The sequence below is a fragment of the Myotis davidii genome, unplaced genomic scaffold, assembly GCF_000327345.1.
Source record: "Myotis davidii unplaced genomic scaffold, ASM32734v1 scaffold444, whole genome shotgun sequence".
NCBI classification, from domain to species: domain Eukaryota; kingdom Metazoa; phylum Chordata; class Mammalia; order Chiroptera; family Vespertilionidae; genus Myotis; species Myotis davidii.
In genome coordinates this window covers 90,464-100,740 of record NW_006294767.1, presented here as the reverse complement: position 1 = coordinate 100,740, position 10,277 = coordinate 90,464, and the positions used below count along the sequence as shown (strand labels likewise).

General features: G+C 39.3%; 1 protein-coding gene across 1 annotated transcript in view; it reads left to right on the top strand.

Moving 5' to 3' along the window:
* PCID2 (PCI domain containing 2) overlaps window positions 1-10,277 on the top strand; it is a 24,247-nt gene that overhangs the window by 4,755 nt on the left and 9,215 nt on the right. Inside the window, exons 2-6 of the mRNA XM_006769293.2 lie at window positions 1,546-1,635; window positions 3,073-3,146; window positions 4,115-4,180; window positions 5,567-5,608; window positions 6,577-6,631. Coding sequence (XP_006769356.1) covers window positions 1,546-1,635; window positions 3,073-3,146; window positions 4,115-4,180; window positions 5,567-5,608; window positions 6,577-6,631 — 327 coding nt within the window. The remainder of the gene's footprint in view (window positions 1-1,545; window positions 1,636-3,072; window positions 3,147-4,114; window positions 4,181-5,566; window positions 5,609-6,576; window positions 6,632-10,277) is intronic.

Genomic DNA, 10,277 nt, shown 5'->3' with positions numbered 1-10,277 from the left:
ATAATTGCTGATCAGGTTCATCCTATCATGTTGATGGCGTATCCCAATGGAGATGGCTTCTTCCAACAAGACAATGCGCCATGCCACGGTGCTCATATTGTGCAGGAGTGGTTTCAAGAGCGTGAGGGAGACTTTCCCTTGCTTAGGTGGCCCCCACAATCATCAGATCTCAATCCAATTGAGCATTTGTGGGACGAAGTTAAAAGAGCCATCAGGCAGCTGGTTCCACAACCATCAAATCTCAGAACTGGACAGTGCTATTCATCAGGCATGGTGTCGGATTCCTCACATCACCTTTCAACATCTCGTGGAGTCAATGCCAAGATGAATCGCCGCAGTATTGAAGGCAAAAGGTGGCCCAACGAAGTACTAATGGTGTAGTCATAATAATCTGGCCACTCAGTGTATATAAAAGCTCAGTGACCAAACAGCAGAATGACCAGAACGACCAATTGCTATGACAGGCACTGACCACCAGAGGGCAGACACTCACTGCAGGATGAGCAGTGGGAGCAGCTGTTCAGAGGGTGGGTCCACAGCTGCTCAGCTAACTGGCATGAGTGGCACTCCCACAGCAGGAGCAGCTGCTCAGAGGGCGGGTCCTCAGCTGCTAGGCTAACAGGGATGAGTGGCGCTCCCACAGTGGGCTGATGCCTGCAAGCCATGCCCCCACCAGTGCACAAATCCATGCACCAGGCCTCTGGTACTAATATATGTATGCAGCTTTATGCTTTGCTTTCTCCTCACTTATATAGTTGGGATTTTTATGTCATTTTTGGTGAATATAATTTAAAATATCATTTGCTTTTTTAATTATAAATGTCTGCTATAACAGTCTTCCAGTATAGAAATATATAAAATAAAAGCCTCCTTAGCCCTCACTGCACTGGCCAAGGAGTCAACTGCTGTGACATGGGTCCTGCATTTCTTCTTGAGCTTACATGTCATACATACTTTTTCTTTTTCTCCCAGGTCAAGTTATACAGTTTTCTTGTGGCTAACTTTTTTTTTCCTTTTGCTTAACAGTAAGCATATTGTGAACACTTTTCCATGTTATTACATGTAGATTTATTTCATCCTTTTTTACAGCACACAGTTACCTGTTGTATGACTATGACACCATTCATTTAGCCATTGCCATTGCAATTTTTATATTTAGGTTGAGTGGAAGCCTTTTGAATTTTGGAAATATGTGGTTTATAAGCTCTTTTTCCCCATAAGCTATGAAAGTGAATTTTCAAATGTCTGCTGGTATGACTGAGTAAAACTAGAATAATTCACCTTCATTAATTATCAAATAATAAGCTGGCTTATTCTGCTTTTTCATGGTTTTTAATATTAAGTCACCTGTTTATTTGCCTTTGAAAGATCTTATTTTGAAAGGTAGTTATTGTTTGCTGGCTAAAGAGAATACTTGTTATATTTTTATTCTTGCTCCTTTCAAAATAGGGAAAATGAATTTTAGTGGTATACAAAGTGTTATTTAGGTTCTATTAGAATAGAGTATTTTATTTTCTGCTGAGCTTTTCTCTTCTCAAATGTCAGGTCTATGAAGCAATTGAAACCAGAGATGGGGAATCCTTTGCAGAGCTGGTGTCTTTCAAGCATCCTCATGTTGCCAACCCACGGCTGCAGGTAGGTGAAAGGACTAAGCACAGAGCGGGATACAATGTACCTGGCTTCCTAAGACAGGTTTAGAATTTGAGCTTATCTGTGGGTGATTATATTTGGCTGCCTATAGATTGCACCTCTGACCATATAAACAGTTCTTGAGCAGCTGATCAATAATTCTCTCTCATCATTGATGTTTCTGTCTCTCGCTCCCCTACTCCCTTTTTCTCTGAACTCAATAAAAATATATTTAAAAAACAAAACAGCCCTATCCAGTTTGACTCAGTGGATAGAGCGTTGGCTTGTGGACCAGAGGGTCCCTGGTTTGATTCTGGTCAAGGGCAAGTATACTGGTTGCAGGCTCCTCCCCGGTCTGGGTCCTGGTCAGGGCTTGTGTAAGAGGCAACCAAAAAAATAAAAAATAAATAAATAAATCAATGGAAAAATACCCTCAGGTGAGGATTAACCAAAAAACATAACCACACACACACACACACACCCACACACACACAAACACACAAACACCAAAAAACCCACACACAGTTCCTGGAGTAGAAGCAGGCTTTTAAAAAAATAATTTAAAGTTTCCTAGGTTGTTCTAATGTGCAGAACACATTGAACCATTGCTCTAAATAGAAATTAGTACCAGAGACTTGATGAGATTCAGGTGCACATCAGGGACACACATGTCTGTTTGTCCATTTATAATCTAAGGCTGATTTCTTCTATATAAAACTCCCCATTAACCTTCCATTTGATGGTTCCATTCACTGGTGGCCTTGTCCGAATCAATTGTTTCATTAGCGATTGTAGAGTGGTGATTTTTCTGATGTCATTTTTCCCTCCCACATTTACATATGTATTGTATCAGTGTAAGAGTAGACTCATTGATTCCTTTTTTTTTTTTAATTCAGAGTGCTTTATAATCCATTGTAATGCTTATATTACCTAAAATTTGGTCATTGAGAGGAAAGAGAAGTAAATGTCAACTAGTCTAGACCAGTACAGAGAGAGGGTGGTTCTGTCACCAGGAAGCTGAGAAGGAGTGATTCCTAACATGCCTTCTCTAACTCATTAGACCTTATTTATGTAAGGTATTATACACTTTCTTTATTAATTATTAAGCACATAGTAGCTGCTTATTAAATATTTCTTGACTGACTGGCAAGAACTATTAAGGTATGTATGAAACATTAAGGTATGTATGAAAGTACCCTGTTTCCTAGCCTGTGGTAGACAAAACATTGTATTAATCTAGTGCTCTATCCATAGTTCATGCTTGATTGATATTTATTGAAACAGTGAACCTTTTATTTAGAAGTACTAAACTATAAAGTGTTACTGTTAACTGTAAAGTCTATATTCTTTTGAAATAGGTTTGTTTAAATCTGTACACATTGTGTTCTTTCCATGCCTTTTAATTTTATTTTTGCCAATTTTTCATCTTATCATTTCGTTTAGTTGGCCTCTCCAGAAGAGAAGTGTCAACAAGTTTTGGAACCCCCTTATGATGAAATGTTTGCAGCTCATTTAAGGTAAGTAAAATAAGCACATCTTGGAGTTGCTGAATTGACTAAGGATTTTATTTAACATCATCTAATGCTTGAAACAATTAATAATTACTTTGGAAAAGTAGAAAAGTGTGTATATGTCTATTGTGTGTCACTAAAAAAAACCAACACTTGATACTCATTATATTGGCTGTATAGTGATCTTTTGTTTAGTATTGTGCAGAGCCCACATTTGACTGTATTTTCTCAGGGAAATATGCCTCGCTTTTAATCTCTTTGCCTAACTGGGAAAGAAACTACAGCTGAGCAAATAAGATATTACTTTTTATTTACATTTCATTTCATCTACGTTTATCTCTAAACCATCAATTCAGGCAAAGTTTTATGTCCTTACAGTATGTGGTGTTTGACTGCCTCCCTGCCTGCAATCCTTCCAGTGTTTCAGAGCAGCCTGGAGTTGGGGTGTGGGTGGGGTGGGGAGGCAAGGTCGGGTAGCCCTGTGAGATCTTAGGAAAAGTCGAGGTGCCACTGGGTTCTTTGTAGTATAAGGTACCCTTCAATTTCCTAGCTCTGTGCAGTATGCCATGAGATTCCAGATTTGCTGATGAACTGACTAAGAATGACTCTGACCAGCTGGGCATCTAGTTGGAGAGTCATCACTTATTAAAGTGCCATACTGTATTATCAGTGCATGTTACTAATAAAACCTGCTGGCAGCTAGGTTCTCCTTCTGGGACTTGAAAGAATAGTCTCAAAACATAATGTGGGATTTCCTAACATACCAACCCATTTTACTTCAAATAGTTATTTGTGTGTTTCTTCAACTTATGTAGTCTTCCAAGCAGAAGGTCCCTCTTTCACTACAGGATCAGTTGAGAACTGGGGTGTTTGTGATAGAAGATGTGTGGTCTATGGAGTTTACTTCTAGGATTTTATCCTGGGAATGCCTTGTCTGCTGCTTCAGTCCTCAGGCTCCAATGTTTCTTTTCCAGGTGCACGTACGCAGTGGGGAACCATGACTTCATAGAGGCATACAAATGCCAGACTGTCATCGTCCAATATCTTTTGTCATCTGTTAATTGTTTAGTTTATAACATACAGTGGATTACTTGAGGTTTAAGATTTTGAGACCTTGGGCTAATTTTATTTATCCCTGTAATTAGGAAAGGAATTAAAACTTTTTGGAAGACAAACTCCTATTTACCTATTTTACTTGGTATTTAAATTTAGCATAGGTCTTAAGCCTATCATCTAGTTAAGTTTCTAAGGATTTGGTTATGATTAAGGATTTAATTTAATTCTCTTATGAAGAAGAATATTTTGTTGCCTCTGAAGCATTAAATGTAGTTACAGGGACTGGTTCCGTTCCCTTAGTGGAATATCAGAACTCCAAAATCCAGGTATAGATGGACAAAAGTGGACTCAACACACATCACCATTTAATTGTGGTCAAAAAAGACCTAATCAAGCCAAACTCTGATTTAAATCATTGAAGTGAAAGCTTATAACTAAGCCCCTAGCGTTAGTCAGTGAGTGTCCTAGTATTTATATGTATCTCTAGATTCAGTTTGCTTTTTTTTTTTAACCATCTTGTTTAAATATACACAGAAGAGAGTTGTTCGCTAACTATTAGGTCTGCTTTGAATTCAGCAATTTTATAATTGATGAATTAAACTTTATACTATAGATTCCATAGCCCATCTGTATATATAAAAGCCTAAGCGACCATTAAGACCAGGTGACCAGACTATGACATGCACTGACCACCAGGGGGCAGACGCTCAATGCAGGAGCTGCCCCATGATGGTCAGTGCGCTTCCACAGCCAACCTCCTGCGGTCCCTCCCCCCAGCCAGCGGCCCTGATCAGCCCCAAATGCCCCCGATCGCCAGTCAGGCTGAGGGAGCCCCCTCACCCGTGCGCAAATTCCTGCACTGGGCCTCTAGTTACATAAAAGTTGTGATCATCTGGGATCAGAGTAACCAAATAAAGTGTTTGTGATTGCCAATTAAAAAAAATCTTGTGCCTTGGCCGGTGAGGCTTAGTTGGTTGAGTGATATCGTGTACACTGATCGGTCACCAGTTCGATTCCCATTTAGGGTTGCAGGCTCGATCCCCACTAGGGGGCATGCAGGAAGCAACTGATCCATGTTTCTCTCTTGCATGGATTTTTCAAATCATTTTTTAAAAAATTATTTTATGAAAATGGTCTTTTTCTTACTTTGGAGAAAGTATGTATGAAATAAATATATTTAGTACTTGCACCTTATGATACTCAGATATTTGTAAGTGGGTTTATACATTTTTTTCCTCAAGAACTTACTGCTATGAGTTTATAATTTTTTAAATGGTGAGCTATCCCCCTGAAAGTTTAGAATTCTCCTTATTTATTCTTCTTATTTGCAGCATTATTTAAATTTTATATGTTATACCTTAATGTAGTACATCATTCCTGCGGGCATTTCAGGCCCACAAAGAAGAAAACTGGTAAGTATGAACAAAAACAACTAGAAATTAGCCTCTTTTTTTTCCCCCAGAAGCTTTAAAAAAATGTAATCTAGTTAAATATGTATCATATTTTCTATGTGGACATTTAATATGTATTGATGTAATGTCAACATGGATAATGGAATTTTAATAGTCATTGTAAACTTAAATGGCAGATCAGCCAGATTATTTGCAGTGTGTTTATATAAAAATGAAGTATTTTTATTTCAGCCCTTGCATGCCCCCAAATATTTATTAAATATAATTTTTTTCCCTTCAATTGTTATTTTTGCTTTTAAACTTGGACAAAAGAGGTAGATCACTCAGTTCATTTGGATGATATAATACATAATAATTGGGTTATTTTAAATTGTTTGCCAAACTAATTCTTAATTTTATGATTTTATCAGTGTTTACAAACCGTAGGCAAACACTGAAATTTTGTTTATATTGGAAAAAAGGCAAAAACAAAACCCCACGCCCCTTTTTAAAGTGAAGGCTTATTTACCCATGAAAAGAAGACCAACACAGCCAGCTAGATTTAAAAAAAATCTGTTTTATGACATTTTGTCTGTTGCATACTCTGGTTGCTGTTAGGAAATTTTACTAAACCTCATTATTTGAATAATTGTGGGGAGTAGAGAAGGAGGATGTCCTGGGAGCAATGAGGAAGTGCTGCCTCAGTCTGAGGGCCCCTACGTGGACCCGGGTCTAAGTCTCTGAGGAGGACCTGGGGTAGTAGGTGTAGAGAGCTTCAGTGTCTGGCCTCTGTGTTGATCAGGAAGCACAAGGGCTGCAAGCTGCCCTGATGGATGATGAGGAACGTAACAGTAGCCATTGGATTATTGGAGAGGGGCTAACTCCTATTCTGGATAATAGCCTTGTGTGTAGATGTCAGTCCCACCTCTGGTAATGGGCTCTCTGACCTCGTAGCCTCTTCAAACACCTGTATTTTTTTGCCCCTGTAGGGCTCTGCCTGTCATGTATGCAGTAGCACTTGATCTTCGAGTATTTGCCAATAATGTAAGTTCAATTTTTATCATTATTGTTTTACAACCCAGACTTGGTATCTGTCTATTGCTTACTTTCATGTCATTCTTTACAGGAGTTTTGAGACATGAGTGGGGGTTGGGATATATCTGATAAAGAGAACAAAATAACAGGGATGTCTCAACTTTTCTTTTTGGGTTGATGTGAACAGATTTAAGTAAACCAGTTTTCACACTGTAGCTATACAGGGAGTTGTTTCTGTATATGGTTAATCATTTATGACATGCAAGATTTTTTTTTAAAGGGGATGGAACAGTAATAGATGGGCAATTCTGATTCTCTTCTACTGTTGAGATGTGGCCTGTCCCCTGTCTTAAAGAATTCCATCTTAATGTAGGTTGAGGCAATAGCTAAGGGTTTCTCTGGTATGAGGAGGTAAAGATCCTGGCTTTTATGGAGTTGCTTTCCCCTTGGGGATCAGCATCAGCCAGTTTTGGAGCAGCGTTTTAGTCTTAAGACCCCTTTACAGTTTTAAAAATTATTAATGACTCTATGACTAGACAAGATGGAATAAGCACATTTTTCCTATTTCTCCTGCTGGGAATTTTAAAGCCAATATGACTCTGAGAGGTGGAGAGAAATAGGGGACAGGAACCTGCAGAGCAGTGAGCAGTGAATTTTCTGCATTTCTTTTTTGCCATCTCTCTGACCTAGCTGGTCCCAGAAAAACCTGAAATCTGGGAATACCAACCCACAGAGATGAAGAAGCCCCAAGAAGAGCAGGAAGGGGCAAGGCAGCTCATCGAGACAGACCTCTTTGATAATTACTGCTGCATTCCATACAAAGTCTGCAGGGCCCCATCCTCTGGGGAGCCAGACCCCATCCCACCCAGTGCCATAGACGTGGAGCCCCCATTACCACTGGCATGGTGTCAGCAGAGGCCTGCTGAAACAAGATAAATAATATCCACAGCCTTGTAAGGTAATAATACCCCAAATGTCCAGGGTATAATTGAAAAATACTTACCATACCAAGAATCAGGAAAATCTTAGCCTTTTGAAATGTTAAATGAGGAAAGACAATCAGAAATGACACAATGTTGAAATTCCCTGATAAAGATTTTACACCAGCCATCATAAAAAGGCCTAAAGGAGCAATTACGAACATGCTTGAAACAAATGAAAATGTAGACAGACTCAGTAAAGAAAAGATATAAAGAAGAACCACATGGAAATATTAGAACTGAAATTACAGTGTTCTCTACACTAATAAAAGACAAAGATGCTAATTGACCATACCTTCGCTACGCCATTAGCCAATCAGAAGAGTATGCAAATTAACCCAACAAAGATAGCTGTTAAATTTGCATACTGCAGACGGGGCCGGCAGCGCATGATGCTGCCTGCAGGACCCGAGCCCTGGATCCGTGACCTGGCGAGGTGGGGCCGGCAGCACACGATGCTGCCCGCGGGACCCAAGCCCCAGATCCGTGACCCGGCAAGGCGTGGCCAGCAGTGCCCGATGCTGTCCAGGGGATCCGGGTCTTGGATCCGTGATCTGGTGAGGGAGCAAAGCAGCGGAGAAGGGAGGGAGCTGAGGGCGAAGCGGCGATGGGAGGGAGCGAGGCAGTGGAGAAGGGAGCCAAGCCCGCCTCGGTGGGCTTCGCTCCCTTCTCTGCTTCGCTCTGGTCTCAGGAAGCCCTATTCTTGCAAGGAATAGGCCCGAGGAAGCCCTATTCTTGCAGGAATCTTCCTGCAACAGGCCTCTAGTATGTGTTATATCTATGCATATTTACTGTATTAGAAATTTTAACTGGGAAAAATTTTAATATTCATTTAAAATAAGAAATAATAGGAGGGCGGGTGCCTGTCTATAGTGATCTCATCACTAACCAATGGGGAAAAAGAGGACATATGTAATACTTTCAACACTAAAGATTAAAATCAGCCGAAACTGGTTTGGCTCAGTGGATAGAGCGTCAGCCTGCAGACTGGAAGGTCCCAGGTTCGATTTCGGTCAAGGGCATGTACCTGGGTTGCGGGCACATCCCCGGTGGGAGATGTGTAGGAGGCAGCTGATCGATGTTTCTCTCTCATCGATGTTTCTGACTCTCTATCTCTCTCCCTTCCTCTCTGTAAAAAATCAATAAAATATATTTTAAAAAAAAGATTAAAATCAAAGTAATAAAACTTTTGCATGGTAACATAATTGACTTTTAAATAAAAAAATAACTATTTTTAGAATGAACAGAAAGTACTAAGAAGAATGATATTCTTTTGCACTTTAAACTCTAATGTCTAGTGTAACAGAAGCCACCCAGATTCTCATTTCTGCTTCTGTGTTTACTCTGTTGCAATATGTTGTTTTGGTTGAATATATGAAGACAGTCTGGCCTCACACAAAGGTAAATGGAGTAGGGAGGAATATTTTAGTAGCCTTTTCAGATAATTGTAGATACTCTTCTTTGAGCTGTATCAACACTCTAAAAGCTACTTTTTACAGGCTAATTAGTGTGGGCTCTGAAGCTTAGCAGTGAACTTTTTCCACTGTTACATCAGAATCCACTGGTGAGTCATGAACTTTGAATGGATCTTTTACCCTTGCATGGTTTTGTAAACTACATTGAACATTTGGAAACTTTTAGTTCATTGAGTTATGAGATGTTCCCACTATTGATACATTTCATTATGTAAAAAACAAAACAAAACCAGAAAAACTACATTTGTTAATATCTACAGTGACCTCCTCAGAAGACTCTTGAAGTAATGGAAAGCTGCCAAGTTCATGGTGGTCCATAGAAGTTTTCCAAAAATTTTTTTTCCCTTGAAAGCACAAATATTGCCATTGGTAACAAATACTGTCAGTTGTTTGCCTGAAAGTAATAGGCTTCTTTCATTCACTTTCAAGCACTCCTGAATTGCACTGCTTGTCTGTCAGTTCCATGGTGCAGCTGGCAATTCCAACTGTGCCCAAGTGCTTTCCTTAAAACAACCATCATATTTTGCTGTGGGGCAGACATACTTTGAATATATTTCCCATTTCATCACAAATAACATTAAAAACTTATGTATTTAAGGACCAAGACTTAATGATACTGCATCATTAAGGACATTTTAAAGTGAAATTAGCTTTGTTGGTTAATTGATTGATGGATTGTGGATGCATGATGCTACAGTGGTTTCACCTACTATTGTTTTTGCACCATCAGTGAAAACTGTGCACATGTCAATACAATAAAAAGAAATAATAATTTAATTTAGTATTATTATTAAAGTAGTTTAACCATGTGAGTTATTGGCCGGCATCTTGAAGGCCCTCAGGAATTAATAGATCACACTTGGAGAACCTGTGATAGGGTGAGTATGAGTGGGAGAAAATGGTTCTTTTTTAATGAAGACTATCCTGAAAGCAAGGAAGAGGTCAAACTTGGTAATGACTTCGGTATTTATTGAAAAGTGTGTGTTTCAAGGGTTTTTAATAGCTGTGTGTAGGAGATGGGAAAGTCAATATGAGGGAACAAAAGGCTTCTTAGTGCAGGGCTACATGCAATGGCTTAAAAAATTGGTTGACTTATTAGCTTGAATTAGTTGAAGAGAGATTTGATTTGTGGTAGAGGTGGACTAAACTATAATTCCAGATGATTTCATCAGAACCCTTTGGGACCTTTGTAGCCTTTTT